Source organism: Fukomys damarensis, unplaced genomic scaffold (genome assembly GCF_012274545.1).
Source record: "Fukomys damarensis isolate Sample0158 unplaced genomic scaffold, DMR_v1.0_HiC HiC_scaffold_5, whole genome shotgun sequence".
NCBI lineage: Eukaryota > Metazoa > Chordata > Mammalia > Rodentia > Bathyergidae > Fukomys > Fukomys damarensis.
Genome location: NW_022900917.1, coordinates 16309428 through 16333236, shown reverse-complemented (window position 1 = coordinate 16333236; position 23809 = coordinate 16309428). Strand labels below are relative to the sequence as shown.

Below are 23809 nucleotides of genomic sequence, written 5' to 3'. Positions count from 1 at the left end.
TGATTGTGTTTTTCTATGGTCATATTCTACTATAGTACTTGAGTAGAGATGAATGGTGAAGGTAGAATAGAGAATGAGATCATTGCAGAGCAGGAGGAAAAGATACTGAGAGTTTAGGAATGACCATCTCTGTGGATATTGAAATTACCAAGAATAATGACAGTGGCAATGGAGAGACGGAATCTAAGACCAAAATTTTACTAGTGAGCAGAATTACCTGGAGGTGAATTTAGGTAGCAACAAGGAGGGATGGTGCGTCACAGTATCTGTTCTGTTTTTTTTTACCGGTTTTTGGAAAAATACCTATATATATATTATATTGTACAACATATGTAGACTGAGTGAATATAGTTGTTTCTTTAGAAACTTTTCTTGGATTTTTCTTACTTAGCAGATGTTTTTGCACAATCTGGTTACTCCACTTCTTTAGTCTAACCTTTAAATGTTGGCTCTCTAATTTGATGAGATGTGTAGGTGCCATGGTCTCATTCTAGTGCTGTGGTGAATACTGATAGTCCTTGATGTGAACTGTTTAAAGATGTATGTGATGTAGATTCATTTAATTATACTAATTCACTACTTGTGAAATGTAAAGGAATTTGGCCACTCCATATGAAACTTTTGAATATTTTTGGCAGAATGGGAAATATAATGATGCTGGCTGGTTGCTATTAGTATCTCTGGATAAACTAGTGAAGAAAAACAGTGAGCTCAAACATCCATAGGTAATCTTCTGTGAGGAAAAACTAACAAAGGAAAAGAAGGAGCTCAAAGATTCAGATTCCTAGCTTCAGACACACCTAAAATAGTTAAAAGTTTCTAAGTGTGTCTTAAAAGAGAATTTCCTCTCCTTTAGTTGTGGGGCTGAGACTGCAGAAACCCAAACACAGACCCTCATAATTGTATTGGCTGAAACACAGAGTAAGTTTATTGCTCAGTCTCAGAAAGTATCTGAAGTAAAAAAAGTGAGGGCTCTGATTGGAAAAGAATGGGATCCCATAAACTGGGATGGATGGGCCGGGGATTTAGCTCAGTGGTGGTGCTGCCTGCCTCACAAGCTCAAGGTCCCGAGTTTGATCCCCAGTGCCAAAACAAACAAACAAATGAAAAACCATAAACTGGGATGGAGATGTTTGGGAGGCTGACGAGGCTGAGGATGCTGAGATATTAGACTATAATGAGATCAACATCTTTTCTATCTACATGTTCCAAAGATATAATTGAACTATTACATTGATGCTGATAGAATGCCAAATTATAGTTGGGTGTGGTGGCATATGCCAGGAGGCTGAGGCAGGAAGATCTTGCCATGAGTACCAGGCCAGCCTACATAGTAAGACTCTGTCTCAAAAAAACAAAAAACAAAAAACAAAAAAACAAATGAATTAGTTTGTGCCTCTGCTTATTATTGTGCTTGGACTTTAGAATTCAGCTGCTTCTTTTGTGTCATCACTTGCATAACTAGTAGTTATTTACCACATGTGAAACCAGTTTTTTTCCTTCAGTCCTGCTTTTCCCCGTTTTTTACATTTTTAGCCATTCAATTGCCTTCTACGTACCTTTTTCTCTCCTACTATCACATCCAGTGAGTCATCATATTGTGCAAGCCACCGTCATTTCTCATAAGCTTTAATGAGCTATACCAATAGATTAGGAGTTCTTAAACTTCTGGCTTCAGGATTTCAGGATACTTTATTTTTAATAAATTTTGTAAGAAAAGACAAGGCTTACTAGTTAAGTACCATCTTTTCTGGTGATGTTTGCATATTTACTTTCAAATTCAAAGTTATTTTGGTATACTTACTGTTATACTGCTAAGAAGAATTGCATTCAACCAAATCAGAATAGGCATTTATATATAAAACTTTTATGGATTTTTGGCAGTATTTGTTATTAATCACTATGTCTTTTAAAATTTTCAAAGCATTTATGTTTCTTGAAGCTTTCTCTGTGGGAACTATATTGATGTTTAGGGGGAAAACATTAGAATTCATTGTTCAGCTTGGATAATGTATGGAATTAATTTGTGGTTCGTATTTTGCTCAGAAAATAAGGTCATATTTCTACATTAGCATTTTGAACAGTGGATATCAGTCCAACAAAAATCATGCCAAATTAACATCGCATTTTCCTAATAATGTTTAAAATTGTTCTTGTAAAGTTTGAGTCCTTTTAATCAATTAATTGCTTTTTCTCAACAGTAATTGTAGACAGCTGATGGGTGATCAAGTTTAAAAAATTCAATTTTATTAAGCACTTTAGCTTATAGAATTATATTTTAAAACAGCAGCACTGAGTTTTCCATCACTAAAAATATCTTACAAATAGGGCCTTATATTATGTGAAAAATGTAATACATAAAAATCAAAATAATTAGTTATCAATATAAATACATAGTACTTATGCTTAAAAATTTTATTTTTCTCCACAGTAACTTTTATTTGGTTTAATTTAATTTTTTAAAAATATGTTATCTTTGACTTTGTTATCTTTGAATTGTAAAATATTGTATATCCGTATAAGGGTAACTGAAACATTGGTCAACCCAAGAAGAATACAGTAGTTCTTTTTTTATATTTAAAAGTTTTTTATTTTAGGATGATCTTAAAATTAAAGAAAAGTTACCAAGAATAAAGAGAGTTTTTACTTTTTACCCGTTTTCTACTTTTTGCTGTCTTGTGCTATCAAAGTACATTTGTCAGAACTAAGAAGCCTAGTTTGATGCTTTGCTCTTAAATTCCATCAGTTAATTGACCAAAATACTGATAGTTATTTTTATGTGCCATGATCCAAATTTGAAGTACCATATTATATTTAGAGAAGTACATTTAAACAATAAATTTTCTAATTTTTTGCACATACAAAAAAATGCATTGTAAGCTTCTGGGGAAAGTTAAGTTTCTTTTGTCAGCATTTAGATTGGCATTTGTTATCTACCTGATACTCAATAAGTAGTTGTTTCTAGGAGATGTAGTATGAGACATACTTTGATAAAGAACACTTATGATTATACCTCCCTCATAGCAACTACAAGGTTCCATTGCATCCGAGTTTCTTCACACCTTTATCTTAGAAAAGTGAGGAATCTTGGAAATGATTGAAACTGAATGTGGCTGAATATACTGGTGAAAATGAAATGAACTGAGGTTATGATATATGTACATTTTTGGTAGAATATATGAACTGTTTTGAGTCAGACTGTTTCTGCACACAGTTTTAGTTTTTAAAGCAATATTAAGGAATTTTAAAAAGTGGAATTTAAATAAGTTCAAAGTGTCATATTCAACCTTTATTCATGGATAATCTGTTACAGCTGTTTTTGTTGCACCTGTTTTCCTGCTTAATAATTAAATTTCCTGAATCTTAAAATGAAGCTTATTTTCATCAGTTCATCATAATACCAACAGTTTATTGACAGTTAATGCTAGTTTTGATTTACTTGATATTCTTACTTTTCTTAGCTCACTGAAATGCAAGCTGAGAATAGTTATTATAGTCCTCAGAAAGTAAAGTCTAAAGAAGTGTTATGCTGGGAACAAGAAGGAACTACAATTGAGGTAATCTTTCAGCACTAAACATATTTTTAAAAATCTTTATATGTTCTTAGAGTTAATATTTACAGTTAATAAGGCTTTTATCATAGTATATTTAAAATGTGTAGTTGTAGTTTTGTTTCTATTTTAGCAGTGAGTAGTATTGGTTGAAGTAATTATTCTTTAATATTTTACCGTGATATGCCAGATGAATTTTTCATATTTTCATTAAACTTGTCCATATGTGGGGGGTATATATCTGTGTTCATGTTCATGAAGTGCCAGTCATTTGAGAATACGGATGTTTGAGGGTAGAGACAAAAAAGGATATTCTTTAACAGTTTATGATGTAAGAAAAATAAATTTGGAAAGGCCATAATCCTAAAGATGTTTGACTGAGTTAGGAATTGTACAAGGATAGCCTGACATAAATTCAAATTCTCAGATTTAATGTTTCCTTTCCTCTCATAGGCCCTTATGATGGGAGAACCTTTCTTTGACTGCCAGCTTGGGTTTGTAGGTTGTCGAGCCCTGTGTCTTAAAGGAATTATGGGTGTTAAAGATTTTGAAGAGAATATGAATAGAAGTGAAGCTGTAAGTCAAAATTTCCCTCTCTCCCCTTTCTTGGATAGGATGCAGGGATAATGAAGTGCTTAACCTTATAAAATTTACAAGACTACATATGTCTCTGGCTTGAGAGAGGAGCTTTATAGTTTTCCTCTGCGTTCTCCCCCAAAGTTATAGAACTCAGGGGAATTTAAAAAGTTGGTAGCACTTAACACCTGGACAGTAGCTCAAAATATGTTCCAATTTCTTCTTTCTTATTTATGATAGCTACTTGGAGTTCCCTTTTGGTCTGTTAAAATGTTCTCTCCCAAAGTAGGTAGTGAAAATGGAGACAGCATTCCTTATCTTTTTTTTTTCTTTTAAATTGAATTTATTGGTACATTCTAGGTAGACAGTACAGTTATATTCATTACTGGGATCTTGTACCATTACATGCCAGGTCTTGGTTCTCATTTATTTCCCTTGTCCCCACCCTCCCTTCACCCCCTCCTCCCCTCCTCACCTTCAAACACTTTAATTCCATTTTTACATTTTCTCATATTCTTTTCCTTTTCCCTTGTTCCCCTTTCCCTATCCTTCTCACTGTCCCTACACCTTTGGCCCTTTTCTTCCTATTATTCCTTATCTTTTCATAGCACCTCAAGTTTTAATAATTTCTATTAACTACTGAATGGATGTTATAAGACCAAAGTTTTATTTTATTTTTTTAGTCTAATGCTTTTTCCTCTTGTTCAGTAATTTTAATTTGTTTTCAGGAAGCCAGTTTTTTCATTTGTGGTGAGAATTTAAGTACCAAAGGTTTGACTTACCTTACAAATTCACTGTTTGATTATCGAAGTCCAGAAAATAATGGTACTCGTGCAGAATTTATCTTGGACTCAGCTCATCATAAGGTCAGAGACTCTGTTTTTGAGAAAAATTCTATGCTGTGATTGGTTGGACACATTGTGTGAATATTGGTGATTGCCATCTTCTTAAATAATATTTTCTGAATGATATTTATTTATTTATTTATTGAAACATTTAGAATGTTTTTGCCCAGCTTTTACACCTAGAAAGGCATAGGAATGCATGGAGGCATTTACTCTTATGGAGTATATGACCATAGTTTGTTTATTCATATCCTACTCTTAAGATATTCATGGAAGAAACTTGTAGAATTATGTTTATTAATTTCCATTACCTGTAGAATGTGGTACTGATAAGAAATGCATTTCAGTTTTCACTGTATATATGTTTTATTATTGTTTCAATTTTCTATGTAAGAATATATTAATATATTTATGGAATATTATTAAATTTACAAAATAAAGTGAAAAAGTTACATAAATATAATAGAATAATTTATATTTTAACTTTTTCTTTAAGGCTTACTCTTACAATTAAAAATTTAATATTTACCTGTGCAATTAACATGCATTTAGAATGTTTTAATGTATCTTTAGTTTTTGAATTGTTTCATATGAGTGTATTGAGGTGTACTTGGTGAGTAGCTCTGAGAGTGTACATTTTAGTCAGTTTTGTGATAGTGATAAAGGTTGAGTATATTATCTGCTACATTACAGGCATTCATTAACTAGACATTATTGATAAAGTTGGTCAAATGTCTAGTAGAATTATCAGTGTCCTTTTATGTGGTTAGCAGAGGTAATACTACCTTTCTTAGAAGTAATTCTTTGGATAACCTCTGTTGTTTTGTTTTTGGTAACCCTTTGAGTTAATACAGTCTGTGTAAGGATGAGTATCTGACCTGTGAGGTTTTAAAACTCATTTTCTTTATGTAATGTGTTTGCATTGCTTTGTTGGCAGGAGACATATACTGAGATAGCTGGAATGCAAAGGTTTGGGGCTTTTTACATGGACTACCTCTATACAACGGAGAACACTAGTGGCAAAGGTATCAGTTTCATTCTGTTTTGATTGTCTTTCATGAACAACAGAAAATTTAAAAAAAGGTTGGGAAATGTAGCTTAGTGGTAGAGCCCTTGCATAGCAAGTGCAAGGCCTGGGTTCAGGAGAAATAGCAAGGAAAAATAAAGAATAAAAATTTCTTTTTCTTTATTAAATACTTTCTGAAGTTTGTATATTTTTCTTTTTATTAAAAATTGTTTAAAGCAGAAAAGTGGAAATAAAAATTTTCAGAGATTATACACTTATAGGTTTTATTATTGTTCACTTTAGTTACTGTTATTTTTGTTTTATTATATTAAGAAATAATATTTTCTAAAATTTCACTCTTATGTGCACATCGATATGTTGTATGCTTATTATTTCAGTCTTTTATTGCATTGAAAAGTTAAATAGATTCTTTTTGTTTATAATTTTTCACGTTAAAGATTTCCATGTGTAAGTGATTTTTGTCTTGGTCTGTCAGCTCAATCAAGTGTTAGCATGTGATAGATGATATGTTAGGTACTCTGAATGCATTTCTCAAGAAGCCTGTAAGTACTGCCAAGTAGGCATTTAGAACAGTAGTATAAATAGAATGAAGAGATGTTCAGGTGAGAAATTTAACAGCTTTTATTTGAAGGGTGGCAGACTTCACAGAGGAGTTGATTTTGAAGAAAGGCATTTTTAGAATTTTTTTCATGAAGAAAATAGGAAAGAAATAATTTTCTGCCTTCTCCTACTTGTAATATTTTGTAAAAGCTGATTTTGGGGGGGTACCGGGGATTGAATTTGGGTCCTTGCACTTGCAAGGCATGCCACTGAACCGCTGAGCTAAATCCCCGGCCCTAAAAGCTGATTTCATTGTTCAGTCATTGGATTTCTTTCCCTAGAAACTCTCTCAAAGTAATTTCATTTTCTGTGGATTTAAGTAACTTCCAATGTCACTACTACCCCATTTGTATTTTTAGGCTAAACTTCTTAAAGTTTCAGAATTAAATAACCAGTGTATACTTGACATTTTTACTTCTATAACATACATGCATACCCACACATACATAAACTGAATATATCCAAAGTTACATTATTAATATCCCCATGATCATCTACTACCTCTTCTGTGTTCAGCCACCTCTTCTTGGAAAATTATGCTGTCATCTTGTTGCTTAAGCTTGTAACCCAAATATCATCATGACAAACTTTCTTTCCTAATATCCAAATCTGCTATCACATTTTGTCAAAGTTTGTCTCTAAAATCCGTTCACTTCTTGTAATCTCCACTCTTAACACTCTTATCTAGTATACTACTCATCTATAGATTCTGGTAGCGCTCTCTCTCTCTCTCTCTCTTTTGAGTACTGGGGATCGAACTTGGGCCTTTGCACTTTCAGGGCAGGCGCTGGAACCACTGAACTAAATCCCCGGCCCTAGTAGCCCTCTTTAATAGTCTTGTTGACTTTACTTTTCAACCTTTTTATGGTATGACACTCAATTTGATTTAATCTCCTGCTTAAGATCCTCAGAAGTTTCCAATGTTTTATTTAAAAATAAAATTTATAGTTTACCAGATTAAATATTGATAATCATTAAGAAAGCTAGAGATAAGAAAGGAAAACTTCTGAGGTAATTAGATGCATTAAAATACACCTCAGAGGTCTGTGCTCTAAGCACTTCACAAGCTAGTAGGTATTGTAGTTACCAGCTGTAAGCCAGTAGGATTTTTCTTGTTCAGTTTAATGTCTTATATATGAAGTAGTAATCTTTCAAGTAAAAGAAGCTAGCCCTGAAATTTTATCAACATTTTGTTATCATCCCTGTGATTTGTATATGTGCTTCTGCATTTTCTAGAAGATAGAAATATGATCTACTAGAAAATAAAAGTTAAAACTGAAGACAAGGACTCTCTGTAGGCAAGATCTTTCTGAGCGGAACCCCAGATATGCAAGAAGTAGCATCAAGAATTAACAAATGAGATCATATGAAATTAAATAGTTTCTGTACAGCAAAGGAAACGGAGCAGAGTGAAGAGATAACCTACAGAATAGGAAAATAATTTTGGCAGTAGTCTTATATCTAGAATGTATAAGGAATGCTAAAAATAGTAGGCCACCCAAGATAAAAGACCTGATCCAAACTTGGCAACTGAAGTGAATAAAGCACTTCTCAGAAGAACTTCAAATGTTCAATAAATACATGAAAAAATGTTCAGAATCTTTGGCCATTAGAGAAAAACAAATTAAAATCCAAATTAAGATTGCACTGAGATTTCATTTTACTCCAGAAAGAATGGCTTTCATCAAGAAGTCAAACAATGACAAGTGCTGATGAGACTGGATGTGGAGAGGGGAGAAATCCTTCCACATTAAGGGTGTGAATGTAAACTAGTACAACCATTATGAAAATTAATATGAAATTCCTCAAAACACTAAAGTAAGAAATTCCATTTGACACAGCTATTCCCCTTCTAGATATCTTCCTGAAAGAGTTAAAGACATCATATTATATTGATAGATGCATCCCTGTGCTTATAGTAGCACCATTCAAAATATTTATATCTTGGGAGCTACCTATATGTCCATCAGCAGATGAATGGATACAGAAATATATTTATACACAAGAAAGTACTGCTTGGCCAAAAAGAAGAATAAACTTGAAGAAGAATAAACATTTGTAGGAAAATGGATGCACCTTGAGACTACAGTATTAAGTGAAATAAACATACAAGTTAGATATTGCATGATTCCTCATATATGAGAAACCCCAAATACAAATAAAGAGCAAAGTAAAATATTAGATAATGGGAAACAGAGATAGATCTTTTGCAAATGGTAAGGGGGTCAAGAGATGTAGGAAGGAGAGGGGAAAAGGATGAAAAAAAGAATTAAGATGTGTTATATACATGTATCAATTCCCCATGAGGAAGGTAATCATTATGTATCATAAACATGTACTAATAACAATGGAGAGACAAGAAATATAGTTGTTTACAAATTTTTTTTTCTCAAAAGCTGGTAATTTAATTTTTGAAATTTTCATAATTTTTATTTCTGTGAGTAGCCCTCAATATTATATGAATCTTAGTGCTGTTATTTTTAAACAAAATGTAACAAGCACACAAAAGTATACATTTAAATACAGAATAACAAAAAATTATAAAGTGAGTACCTGTGTATTTCCACACAAGTAAGAAATAAGACTGTTAGATCTGTTGAGCCTCTTCTGTGATCTTCCTATCACATTCTTCCTCCTTGACTAGAGGAAATTGTTATTTTGAGATTTGTAGGTATCATTATCTTGCTTTTGGTTTAGTACCGAGGCATCTACTTTCTTAATTTGATAAGCTTTGCTTTTTTGAGAAAATATAAATTTACACTATTAATTTACTAATTGTAAATGTTACATATAATTTTAAAATGTATTCATACACTCAGTGTTTTCATCTATTCCTTTTTTGCCTTTCTATCACATTTTGTCAAAGTTTGTCTCTAAAATCCGTTCACTTCTTGTAATCTCCACTCTTAACACTCTTATCTAGTATACTACTCATCTATAGATTCTGGTAGCGCTCTCTCTCTCTCTCTCTCTTTTGAGTACTGGGGATCGAACTTGGGCCTTTGCACTTTCAGGGCAGGCGCTGGAACCACTGAACTAAATCCCCGGCCCTAGTAGCCCTCTTTAATAGTCTTGTTGACTTTACTTTTCAACCTTTTTATGGTATGACACTCAATTTGATTTAATCTCCTGCTTAAGATCCTCAGAAGTTTCCAATGTTTTATTTAAAAATAAAATTTATAGTTTACCAGATTAAATATTGATAATCATTAAGAAAGCTAGAGATAAGAAAGGAAAACTTCTGAGGTAATTAGATGCATTAAAATACACCTCAGAGGTCTGTGCTCTAAGCACTTCACAAGCTAGTAGGTATTGTAGTTACCAGCTGTAAGCCAGTAGGATTTTTCTTGTTCAGTTTAATGTCTTATATATAATCTTTCAAGTAAAAGAAGCTAGCCCTGAAATTTTATCAACATTTTGTTATCATCCCTGTGATTTGTATATGTGCTTCTGCATTTTCTAGAAGATAGAAATATGATCTACTAGAAAATAAAAGTTAAAACTGAAGACAAGGACTCTCTGTAGGCAAGATCTTTCTGAGCGGAACCCCAGATATGCAAGAAGTAGCATCAAGAATTAACAAATGAGATCATATGAAATTAAATAGTTTCTGTACAGCAAAGGAAACGGAGCAGAGTGAAGAGATAACCTACAGAATAGGAAAATAATTTTGGCAGTAGTCTTATATCTAGAATGTATAAGGAATGCTAAAAATAGTAGGCCACCCAAGATAAAAGACCTGATCCAAACTTGGCAACTGAAGTGAATAAAGCACTTCTCAGAAGAACTTCAAATGTTCAATAAATACATGAAAAAATGTTCAGAATCTTTGGCCATTAGAGAAAAACAAATTAAAATCCAAATTAAGATTGCACTGAGATTTCATTTTACTCCAGAAAGAATGGCTTTCATCAAGAAGTCAAACAATGACAAGTGCTGATGAGACTGGATGTGGAGAGGGGAGAAATCCTTCCACATTAAGGGTGTGAATGTAAACTAGTACAACCATTATGAAAATTAATATGAAATTCCTCAAAACACTAAAGTAAGAAATTCCATTTGACACAGCTATTCCCCTTCTAGATATCTTCCTGAAAGAGTTAAAGACATCATATTATATTGATAGATGCATCCCTGTGCTTATAGTAGCACCATTCAAAATATTTATATCTTGGGAGCTACCTATATGTCCATCAGCAGATGAATGGATACAGAAATATATTTATACACAAGAAAGTACTGCTTGGCCAAAAAGAAGAATAAACTTGAAGAAGAATAAACATTTGTAGGAAAATGGATGCACCTTGAGACTACAGTATTAAGTGAAATAAACATACAAGTTAGATATTGCATGATTCCTCATATATGAGAAACCCCAAATACAAATAAAGAGCAAAGTAAAATATTAGATAATGGGAAACAGAGATAGATCTTTTGCAAATGGTAAGGGGGTCAAGAGATGTAGGAAGGAGAGGGGAAAAGGATGAAAAAAAGAATTAAGATGTGTTATATACATGTATCAATTCCCCATGAGGAAGGTAATCATTATGTATCATAAACATGTACTAATAACAATGGAGAGACAAGAAATATAGTTGTTTACAAATTTTTTTTTCTCAAAAGCTGGTAATTTAATTTTTGAAATTTTCATAATTTTTATTTCTGTGAGTAGCCCTCAATATTATATGAATCTTAGTGCTGTTATTTTTAAACAAAATGTAACAAGCACACAAAAGTATACATTTAAATACAGAATAACAAAAAATTATAAAGTGAGTACCTGTGTATTTCCACACAAGTAAGAAATAAGACTGTTAGATCTGTTGAGCCTCTTCTGTGATCTTCCTATCACATTCTTCCTCCTTGACTAGAGGAAATTGTTATTTTGAGATTTGTAGGTATCATTATCTTGCTTTTGGTTTAGTACCGAGGCATCTACTTTCTTAATTTGATAAGCTTTGCTTTTTTGAGAAAATATAAATTTACACTATTAATTTACTAATTGTAAATGTTACATATAATTTTAAAATGTATTCATACACTCAGTGTTTTCATCTATTCCTTTTTTGCCTTTAGGTAGCTATACTTATATGTTTTAATTGTGAATATATATTCATTTACGTAGTAATGATGATGATAATAGCTAATGTTTATTGGTTTTAGACGCAAGGACCTGTTCTTACTGTTTTATATGTTAGCTTATTTAATTCCCATAATTCTTTAAAATAGATGTGATGATTATTCATACCTGACAACTCATTTGTGTGGGATGTTTTTTTCTGAAAATTGTTAGAAAGTGTAGAAAAAGAGTTGTGTTTATTTAGGTCTTTTTAGATTCTAAAAGTAATTAAATCCTGGAAAACCTCAGTTTCCACTTTTTGTTTGAATGAACAAAATGGCTGAAAAATTTAAAATATTGTATGTTAGCACATATAATAATGGATTTTTAAAAATAACAAATCTCTAATACCACAAGTATACATACCAGGTAATGAGGAATATCTGTAGGTAAAGTGAAGATTTTCTTTAGAAAGTAGTTTTCATTTCTCTTCAACATGAGGGCAGGTGAGAGATCAAGGATGTAGAATTCTACACATAGTAATTTTATTCTGGAAAACGTTCAAAGCGGGTGATATTATTTTCATGGTCATTATAAAACACTCAAAGTACCTTGTGAAAGTATAATTTTAAACAATGTAATGTTCAGTGAAACACCTAAAATAAATTAGTACTAAAATGTAGTTTCCTCTTAAGTTTCCCTACCCAGTCAGCATAATATCATATATAGAATTATTAGATCTTTAGGGTTCTTTGTATGTAACTGATTGAAAATTGATATTAAGATTTTGAGGTATTTACCTACAAGGTAAAAAAGTGAGAGATGAGTAATATTAAATGTATATTTGATATATCTGATTGATGCTTAAACTTCTAATGTAAAATTTCACTTCTTCTAGGCTCTGCAAATCAGCAAGACTTTTCTTCAGGGAAAAATGAAGATTTGGGAACAGTCCAAGAGAATTCTACTAAAAGCCTTGTTGTAGGTCCTCTGGATTTTCGCTTGGACAGCAGTGCAGTGCATAGGATTTTGAAAATGATTGTTTGTGCCTTGGAACATGAATATGAGCCATATACTAGGCTAAAACCAGGTTTGTTTTTGGTTTAATTCTGGATCTATTGTTAGTTGATTTAAATGATTGTGTAATTCAACTTGTCTTGTTTTGGTAACTTTCCTTCTTTATGTTTAGCCTGTCAGTAAGGATTTTTAGGTATTCAGTTAACAATTTAGAGAAGGAACTTTTTTGTTTGTTTTTTGTTTTTTTGAGACAGGGTCTCACTATGTAGTTGAGACTAACCTGGAACTCACTATGTAGCCCAGGCTGGTCTTGAACTCACAGCAATCCTCCTGCCTCAGCCTCCCAAGTGCTGGGATTACAGGTATGCGCCAACACACCCAGCTCGGGAGAAGGAACTTTTGTGTGGAAGTTCTAGGACAGGTCAAGATTTGGAAATTATTTGCCTTAGTACCTTATTTGAAAATTTTCCAGTATTTTATCATCATACTTTTTGGTGCTGTTTCTAGTGTGGATTCATGAAATATGAACACTTTTCCATATTAGTGTATTCTTAGGAGTCAACTACGAAGATAGCCTCTAAACATACAAATTTAACATTCAATAACACTTAGGTAATATTGGTAAAAAGAAATTTACTGTACAACTATTTTTTTGTATGATATAGAGATATGTTATCTCAATTTCATAAAAAGTTATTTTTTAATGCAGCAAAATACTATCGAGTATAGTAGAAGAGCATATCATAGTGAGGAAATATAGGATAGTATTTAAGAACTCAAGTCTCTGGGGTCAGATTATGATTTGATATCTGACTCCCACTCCTTGGAAAATTTGATTAACATTTCTGATCTTCCATTTCTCTATCTCCATACTGAGTCTGATGACAGAGAGAGAGAGCTAATTGACTTCCCAATATCCATTCTGTTATTTTATAAAAATACTATTTTTTGACTTTTATTAGTACGTGTTTGTAGTACATAATGATTGCCTTCACTTCAGGGAACTGGGATATGTATGGTAATACATTTAAGTTCCCTTTCCCCCCCTTTCCCACTCCGTTTTTATTTTTCCTTCATCAGATTCACTTCTTAAGACCTTATAAAGTTAATTATCATATATACAGATTGAAAACCAGACTAATAGGCCAAAAAACGTATAAAATGTAACACAGTTGTGCTAAATCCAGGTATATTTTTAGATATGTTGTCTGCACTGGATTGCAGTACCTTTTTCTTTCCTTTTTTCTATTATGTCTTTTATTTCATTATATAAATATATGTGTATATATGCTCATATATCTATGTTCTGGCTGTTAGGATGGGAACTGAACTTTGTGAAGAGTTCTGGATGATGACTTTAAGCCAAAGAATAAACAACTTTTATATCTCCCTTCCTCTGTCTAGAAAGTATATATAAAGGTAGCATCTGGAGCTTCCATGTTAGACTTTGAGCAAAAGCCACATGCTAATGATAACAGAGCAGTACAGTTTAGTGAAAAGAACTTAGAGCAGTGGTGGTGAACCTATGGCATGTGTGTGCGCGTTTTTTTTAAGAGAGAAAAAATGTTAATATATGAATTACTTTTTTCTACACAAAAAGCTCAGTATTCAGGTTTAATCACAGTGTTGGCATTCTGCAATGAATAAATGGGTTTTGCGTTACAGTTTGGACACTCATCTCTAAGTTTGCCATTACTCTTCTGGGGCCTCACCATTACTCACCTGTCGTAGCACCATGTCAGGTTTGGAACTACTGAGATTATTCTGTGAAAGGAAAGAAACTTCTGCTTTTGTTGATGTTTCTATTTCACTTTTTCACAGTAACTTTATTGTTATCCTAAGGGATACACCAGTAGAACTTTCTTCCCAAGAATATTATGAACACTAAAGAAATCTCAGGGCATGTAAAAGCACTTAACACAGTGCCTAGTGCATAGTAAGTGCTTGAAATGTTCAGGCGTTCATTTGCTACACCTTAGGTGAATGTGTACATTATGTCTGATCCTCTTCTTCATACTAACATAGTACAGCAAAGAAGATCTACAAAGCTGATGTCCTTATGTCTTAGTAGGGTAGACAAGTGGTAAACAAGTAAAGACATTTTAGACATTGGTAAGTGCTGTGAGAAAAAATTGAAAGAATATATAGAGAAAAGTGCTAGAGGGTGGGGAGGAAAGCTTCTTTTATGTAGAGAGGTTTGGAAAGTCCTATCTGGAGAGTTTATATATGAGCAGTTACTGTGAACAGAGTTTTCTGTAGATTGATACAGGCTGGCCAATATAGCTGGAATATAGTAAATGTTGGTAAGTTAAGAGATGTAGACATAAATCACTGTCAGGCTTTAGGGACTAAGAACATTTTATTGTATTCTAAATGTGATGGGGAATCGTTGGAAGATTTTGAGTGGGAAAATTAACTTCTTTTATTTGTTTATTTTTTAATGGTACTGAGAATGGAACCTAAGGCCTTCATACTGTGCTTCATCCTTAGCCTTTTATCTTTCTTTCTTTCTTTCTTTCTTTCTTTCTTTCTTTCTTTCTTTCTTTATTTATTTTTGGTACTAGGAATTGAACTCAGGACTTGTGCTTGGGAGGTGGGCAGCTGAACCACTGAAGTAACCCCGCCTCCATCCTTAGCCCTTTATATTTTTTATTTTTAGTCAGTGTCTCAGTTAGTGACGAAGTTCCCCAGGCTAAACTTGAACTTGTGATTCTTCTACCTGAGTCTCCCAGAGTTCTGGAATTACAGGCGTGTGCCACCATGCTCAGTTTTACTTTCCTATTTTAATAGTAATCACTATAGTTGATATACAGTAATTGTTTTAAAGTTATTTCCTTTTTCTTTTTTTTTCCTCATGGAGTTTATTGGTACATTTTAGGTATACAGTCCTTATTATTCATTCATTATTGGGATCTTGTACCTTTATATGACAGGTCTTGGTTCTCATTTTTTCCCCTTGTCCATGCCCTCACTTCAACCCCTCCTCCCCTCCCCATTTACAAACACTTCCATTTCCATTTTTTCATTTTCTCATATTTTTTTCTTTTCCCTTATTACCTTTCCCCTACCCTTCCCACTTTCCCTACACCTTTAGCCCTTTTATTCCTATTTCACTTTGTCATTTATCTCATTTGGATCTTATGTACTATTATAGTTTATTCACACCAGAGAAACTATTCGGTATTTACACTTGTGTGACTTATTTCACTTAGGAGTATATCCTCAATGTGTATCCATTTTCCTATGAATGAATCTAATTTCTCATTTTAAAGTCATTTTCTTGTATAACTTGTTGCAGTATTTGTGTGTATATATTATGTTTTGTACAATTTTATTATTTGTTAGGTTTGTGTGTCTATTACTGCAGTCAAAACAAACAATCCCATCTTAAAGATCCCTCATTTATGTCTTATAACGTAACACATTTCCCTCTGTCCACCTTTCTTCCTTATCTGTAGCCCTGGAAACATTGATGTCTTTCATTTCTAGAATTTTCTCATTTCACAAATGTTATATAGATGGAATTATTCAGTATGTAAGGTTTTGGGATTGACTTATTTTGCTAAACAATTGTCTGGAGATTTATTTATGTTGCTGCATGTCTTAAAAGTTTCTTTTTATTGCTGAGTAGTGTTTCATATGCATGTACTACAGCTTGTAAAAGCATATGTTGAAGGACGTTTGGAATGGGTCTGGCTATTACAAATAAAGCTGCTGGGTCAGGGATTTATCTTAGTGGTTCTGCCACCTGTCTCGCAAGCGCAAGGACCCAAGTTTGATCCCTGGAACCAAAAAACAAAACAAAACAAATCTGCTTCATACAGATGTTTACCATTTTTCTATAAATATAATATTTTATTTGTTTGGGATAAATATCCAAGTGTGCAATTGCTAGGTCATATTGTGCTATGTGTTTAATTTTTAAAAAGAAATAGCCAAACTTCAGGAGTAGCAGTACCATTTTACATTTCTACCAGCAATGAATGAGTGACCCAGTTTCTATTCATCCTCTTAGCATTTGGTGATGTCACTTGAAAAATTTTTGGCTATTCTGATAGATTTGTAGTTTTAATTAGCAATCTTTGATCTCTGTAACTTCAAGTAGCATTTCCTTACTGGCTAATGTGAAACACTTCTTCATGTGCTAATTTGCTATTAAATTTTTTTTTCCATTTTCATTTGTCCTCAGTGAACTATATGTTCATATCTTTTGACCATTTCCCTAGTTGGATTTTTTTTTTCTAGAACTTTTGCCATTTTTGTATTTTATATGTAAATCTGTTAATCTGCTTTGAGTAAACTTGCTTTTCCATAAGGAGTGCTATATAGGTAGAGATTTATTTATATGTTTGGATTGATTTCCAGGTGTTGCTTCAAGTACCAGGAGTTGTTGCTATGCTTTCTTTATTGAATGTTAGGCACCTTTGTCAAAAATTAATTTAGGACATAAGTATTTGTGTTCTGTGTCTGTCTTGTGATGTGTGTAAAATGCATATGCATGTAGCATGCACTGATCAACTTAGGGTAAATTAGCATTTCCCTCTCTTTATCATTGTGTTTAGAGGCTTCAAGTTCCTTCTAAATCTTCATTAATTATATACTAGGTCATTGTGAAGAACAGGTGTCCTGTGCTCTGTAGAGAATAACTTTGCTGATCTTTTTTCTACACATAATTGGCAATAAATAGTATTTTTGGGATTTTTTAAAGCCCATTTTAATGAGTGTGAAGTTCTATCACATTGTGACTGTATTTGTAATCATCTGATGCCTAATGATGTTAACTAGTTTTTGATACAGCTTTTGGGCATTCGGATATATGATCTTTTGCTTATCAGTCATGTTTTTTGCCCATTTATTAATTATTTTTCTATTTTTCAAAGATTAAGTTTTTATTTTTAGAAACATGCTATGGGTACAAGTCTCTTGTGCACATCTCTGTCTCTTACTATCTCTATTTGTATATCTGTCTATGGCAGATAATTTTACTACATTATGCGTTTTGCCTTTATGTAACCTGAATTGTAGATTGATTACCAGGAAGGTATTATTCTTTTTAAAGAAGCAAGTTGGGAACTTATTAAAAGATATTTTAAAGTAAAAAACTAGCTATTTTTTTTTGTAGCAAAGACTTAAACATTTACATTGTAGAATAATTTATTCTAGAGTAACTTATTATTTTATAACTGTTTTTGGTTGTACTGAGAATTGAAGCAGACCTTTCACACTGAGCTACATTCATAGTCCATTTATTTTTAGTTTTTTTATTTTGAGACAGGATCCCAGTAAGTGCTAAGTTGTCCAAGCTGTCTTGAACTTTTGATCCTCCTGTCTCAGCCTCCAGATTCTGGTATGATGAGCCCTGCACCAACTTTGTCATTATTGAAAGGAGAGCCTGGGATTTGGCTCAATGGTTCCCCTGCCTGCCTCTCAAGCACAAGGACTCGAGTTCAATCCCTGGCACCAAAATAAAAAAAAGAAAGGAGAATTTGCCCTCAATAATTTGGGGAACTGATTAATTCATATTTTCATTTAAGGAAATTATGTAAAGTATCTGTTATGTAATTCATTAAATTTTCATTATTTTTATTTTAGAAATTAAGGAAGAAAATGAAAGAATACTGAATCCTGAAGAATTGGTGTCTCTGGAGGAATATATTCCTACTCGACATACAAGTATTACTCTTCTCAAATGTACTTGCACAATTTTCATGGCTGAATTCAACTTGCTAGACTATTTACTTCCTGTCATCATGGGAGAAAAGGTATACTTGCAATTCACTACTTTAAAAAAAAATCATGTATATGTAATTTTATTAAATAAAAGAATATGTGCTTATATAGTTATCCATGATGGAATAAAACAAATTTAAATATGATTGTTAATTATTAGTAAATTTACATATGTATATTTAAAAAAATAAATGTAAGGCCACGTTATATGAAGAAACATTGAAATGCTTTGGACTAAAGAAGCTTAAGCCATTGCTTTATGTCATTAAATGACTTTATGTCATTTTCCTTTTTTGGAAATAGAAAATTATATTTTTTCAAGCAGACTTTCAGATTTACCCAGTAAAGAAGCAATACACAGATCTAGTTTATTACTTACCTATACAGCAAAAGCAAAATGAGTAATGCTGTCACCTTCCATAGGACAACACAGCAGCCAAAGGGCCAAGTAACCTAAAAGATGAGTATAGTAGGGTACCTGTTTGGTAAGGAGTCAGCCTTACACTGCAGCTAAATAGTTGGATAGCCTTCAGCTATCCTTTGAGGGTAAGAGGTAGGCAGAAAGCCCTACATCTCACCTAAAGGAGGAAAGTTGAAAAATCTCATGGCAACTTTCTACATCCTGAGAAAGTGAGTGAGAAAGTCTGTTAGCAGCTCTTTGTTAGATCACCCATTTTCCTTTTATCTTGAGCATCACGAGATAATGTACCCAGACTTAGATCTGCTGTGATTGAGCTTTGCCTTTGCCACATGGATCTGTGTGAGATTGTCAGGATGTTGGTGCCAGTGAGTTTCTCTCGGATTATTTTGAGTATTCACTGAGACAATGCATATAGATTATTTAGCCTATGTTAAGAACCCAGTGATTTCTGCTTGTTATTGCTAATGAAGACTTATTAGATGCTTAATATTTAGTTAAAGTCCATATATAATAAATTGGTTTCTGACTTATACACATAGGCTTTATCTGTTAATTTATTAGGTTTTGTCATGTTTCTTTTGATGTCCATATAATGATGTTTTCTATGAAAATGTCCTAACTTTAAAATTAATGGCAGAGAATTGACTATGAGACATTAGTTTCATATTGTATATTTGCTCCCTATTGGCCACTCATCATTAAGAATTTATTAGAGGACCGGGGATTTAGCCCAGTGGGTTCACTGCCTGCCTCATAAGTGCAAGGTCCTGAGTTTGATCCCCAGAACTGAAAAACAAAAACAAAAACAAAAACCCCAAGAAAGCCCCCCAAACCAACCATAATCTCTTATGGGCCAGGGATTTAGCTCAGTGGTTGCTGCTACCTACCTTGTAAGCACAAGATCCCGAGTTCGATCCCTGGTACCAAAAAAAATAAAAAAATAAAAAATAAATTAAAAAAAAAAAGAAAACAATTGTTTTAGCATTAAGACATCATGTTGAAAAAAATGAAAACTTCACTATTGTATTTTCTATCATTTCTATTTTTGTTACCTAGCTTTTATATTTTTTTAGATGAATTAGGTTCATATCAAAATGGAATGGGAGATATAGTGATTTCTTATATACTTTCTGCCTATACACATGTATTACTTATCAATCTCCCTCACCAGATTGGGAAATTTGTTATGATTGCAGGAATCTCATCAGTACTTCACGCTGAATCCCTGTTTATATTAGGATTCACTCTTGGTGTTTTATGTTCTACAGGTTTTGACATATGTAATATATATATATATATATATATATCTCCTATAACAGTATTGTGTCAAGTAGTTTCACTGCCTTAAAAATCCCGTGATGCTTCCTCCTCTTTTCCCTCCCTCACCCTATTGGCAGTTCCTGATACTTTTACTGTTTTACCTTTTCTAGAATGTTATATATTTAGAATATTTCAGTACATGGCCCTTTAAGATTAGCTTCTTTCTATAATATACATTCAGATACCCATCAATTCTTTTTATGGATTCACATCTCATTTAAGCACTGAATAATATTCCATTGTTTGTATTTATCACAGTTTATTTGTCCATTTGTCTACTCAATGAGATCTTGGTTGCTTTCATGTTTTGGCAGTTATGGATAAAGCTACTGTGAAACATTTTTGTGAAGTTTTTAACTCCTTGGTGTAAATACTAATGAGTACAATTATTGGGTTATATGGTAAGAGTATGTTTAGTTTTCTAAGATGCTGTCAAACTGTGTTCTATGTGGCCGTATGATTTTTCATTTCTATTAGCAATGAATGAGCCATACCTTGGATTATTAGCCAGGGTCTTTTAAAAGGAATTGGCTTATTTCATCTAGGTTATCAAATTTATGAGTATAGAATTGTTTATAGTATTCTTTTATTATCTCATTAATGCCCATGGTTTTGTAATGATGTATTTCTTTCATGTGATATTAGTAATTTGTATCTTTTTTCTTTTTTTCTTATATAGCCTGGCTAGAGGCTTATTGATTTTTAAAAAAATCTTTTCAGAGAACAAACCAGGTTTTGATATTATTAGTTTTCTCTATTGTTTTCTTGTTTTCATTTGTTTTGATTTCTGTTTTAATTTTTGTTATTGCTTCTGCTTATTTTGAATTTAATTTGTCATTTTTTTTTCCAGCTTTAATTGAGTTTATTGGTACATTTTAGGGATACAGTACAGTTACATTCATTGTTGGGATCTTGTACCTCTACATGACAAGTCTTGATTCTCACTTTTTCCCCTTACCCCTGCCCTCCCTTCACCCCCTCCCCCTTGTCATTTTTATAGTTTCCTAAAGATGAAGCTTAGATGGTTGATTTTAGTTTTTATTTTCTATAGCATTCAGTGCTATGTTTTTCTCTAGGCACTGTTTTTACTAAGTGCAAGAAATTTAAGTTGTGCTTTCATTTTCATTTAATTCAAGGCAATTTGAGTTTAACGTCTGACATTTTTTCTTTGATCTCTGTTATTTTGTTAACTGTATAGTGATTCATGTTTTTTTTTCTCCTTTCTAATGATTTTTATTTCATGTATTTTGATGGTTTCTCTTTAGTATGTATATATTAGCACCTTTTAATTCCTAATACCTTTCCTTGGTTAGAGATTTTTTCCAGGTCTGAAAAAAAGACCTACTTCTGCTTTCTTTTGATTAGTATTGCTGTCCATGTCTCCATTACTTTTAATCTATATGATTGTATATTTAAAGTGGGTTTCTCCTAAATAATATATAAACTAAGTCATATTTATTGGTTCACAAAATTTCTGACTTTTAATTGGTACATTTAGACTATTAATGTATAAAGTAATAATTGATGCAGTTGTAGTAATAGTCACTATAGTTTTTTTTAATTTATTAATTTTATTGAGTTTATTGGTACATTTTAGGGATACAGTACAGTTACATTCATTGTTGGGATCATGTACCTCTACATGGCAAGTCTTGATTCTCATTTTTTCCCCTTACCTCTGCCCTCCCCTCACCCCCTCCTCCCCTCCCCATCTACAAACACTTTATTTTCATCTTTTCATTTTCTCACATTTTTTCTTTTCCCTTTTTGTTCTTCCCCTACCCATCACACCTTCCCTGCACCTTTAGCTCCTTTCTTCCCATTTCTAAATGTCAGTAATCTTATTAGAATCTTATGCATTGTTGCAGATTATTAACACCAGGGAAACTATTTGGTATTTACACATGTGTATAGTCACCATAGTTTTTAACATTTTCTACATATTACCCTGTTTCTTTGCCCTTATTTATGTCCTCTTTTATGTCTTTTGTGATTTTCATTGAGCATTTTATATGGCTGTTTTCTCCTCAGTAATAAAAATAAGCAAAAGTCCTGTCAGATTGCTGGCAAACTCCTAAGATGCTCATGTGTAATTCAAGACTTTAGGAAATCTAGCAGAAAATAGGTGGAAGAGCAATGTAGAAGTTTTACTGTCTTTGTGCTGCTGGATATCAACAATTAAGAATTCATGCCTGGGCCAGGGATTTAGCTCAGTGGTTCTGGTGCCTCTCTCATAAGCGCAAGGACCCAAGTTTGATCCCAAGTACCAAAAAAAGAATAGAAAAGAAAAAAAAAAAATTCATGCCTTGCCAAGTGAATACCTAGTGCTTTTCTTTGTGATCTTATAAGGGCTATACACTAGTGAATACAGATTGAAATATATTAGTCCTAATTTCAGTCCTGAAGCGAACCAAGATGATATGCTTATTTTCTGTCCATTTGCTAAAGAATATTTTAATTCCCCTTGGAAGAAGATAACATTATAAAAATCTTGTATTCTTATCCATGGTGACAGCCACCTAATAAAAACTGAGATAAACTAAGAAACAGAACAGATTAAATTTAATTTAAAGAGGAAAATTAAGAATAAAAGCATTAGTAGATATGATTGAGATATTGGTGAGCTGGGGCTATAGATCATTGGTTGAATATTTGACTAGCATGCATGAAGCCTTGACTTCAATCCCTAGCAATACATACATGCACACACACATGCATACACACACAAAGACGTTGGGGCTATTACCTATGGAGTTTAAGTGATTTTTTTTAGCTTCCAGAAAAAGAAAAGTGGAAGATTTCAAAATAAATCTGAATCATAAAAAATTAAAATTTTGTAACTCAAAAGTTTAAGGGCACAAGTGAGAAGTAAAAGGATGGAAAAATAAGATGTTTTAAATGCTAATCAAAAGAATAATGGTAGATCTGTTTCAATACCAAAAGTAAATTTAGGGTAAGAGTTATCAGAAATAAAAATCTGCTTCATACTTACGAATATGTCAAATCAAAAGATGAACACAGTAAAGAATTCCTTCAAATGTTACAGTGAGTAAAAAGAGTACTATGTGATTCCATGTATACGAAGTTCAAGAAGAGACCATAGACTGACTACCTATGGTGATTGAAGTGAGAACATTGGCTATCCCTAGTGGGCATTTAAAATTTCCTAGATTTTCTCAAAATGGAAATGAAGTGTTTGAAAAGGGGGAGGGAGGAGGGGTAAAGGTAGGGCAGGGACAGGGGAAAAAAATGAGAACCAAGACCTGTCATGTAAAGGTACAAGATCCCAATAATGAATGTACCTGTACTGTATACCTAAAATGTACCAATAAACTCAGTGAGGAAAAAAAAAATTTCCTAGAAAGAGATATTGGATAGCCTTGCAGGGTGCTTCAAGTGGGTGGTAGTTACAGGTATGTGAATTTATTGAGCTTTACACCTCAGATTTCTGTGATTTACTGAATGTTTTTTCTCAGTAATAATAAAAGTCACTTAAAAAGGTAATTATCAAACAAATGATGATTTTATTTATAATAATGAACAAACAATCGGGATTATATATTTATTTTAGCCAGTTTTAGGTATACTGTATTGTTTCTCAGTAATGACATTTGGATTTTTTGTGATTGAGAAAGTAGTATGTAGCATTTACCATCTTTGGGA

General features: G+C 32.7%; 1 protein-coding gene across 4 annotated transcripts in view; it reads left to right on the top strand.

Moving 5' to 3' along the window:
* Positions 1-23809, top strand: part of Vps13b (vacuolar protein sorting 13 homolog B) — a 675222-nt gene that overhangs the window by 57183 nt on the left and 594230 nt on the right. For all 4 annotated transcript variants that reach the window (XM_033759979.1, XM_010619560.3, XM_010619559.3 and 1 more), the window contains exons 9-14: positions 3462-3557; positions 4005-4127; positions 4856-4993; positions 5910-5997; positions 12557-12748; positions 18268-18437. In XM_033759979.1, coding sequence (XP_033615870.1) covers positions 3462-3557; positions 4005-4127; positions 4856-4993; positions 5910-5997; positions 12557-12748; positions 18268-18437 — 807 coding nt within the window. The remainder of the gene's footprint in view (positions 1-3461; positions 3558-4004; positions 4128-4855; positions 4994-5909; positions 5998-12556; positions 12749-18267; positions 18438-23809) is intronic.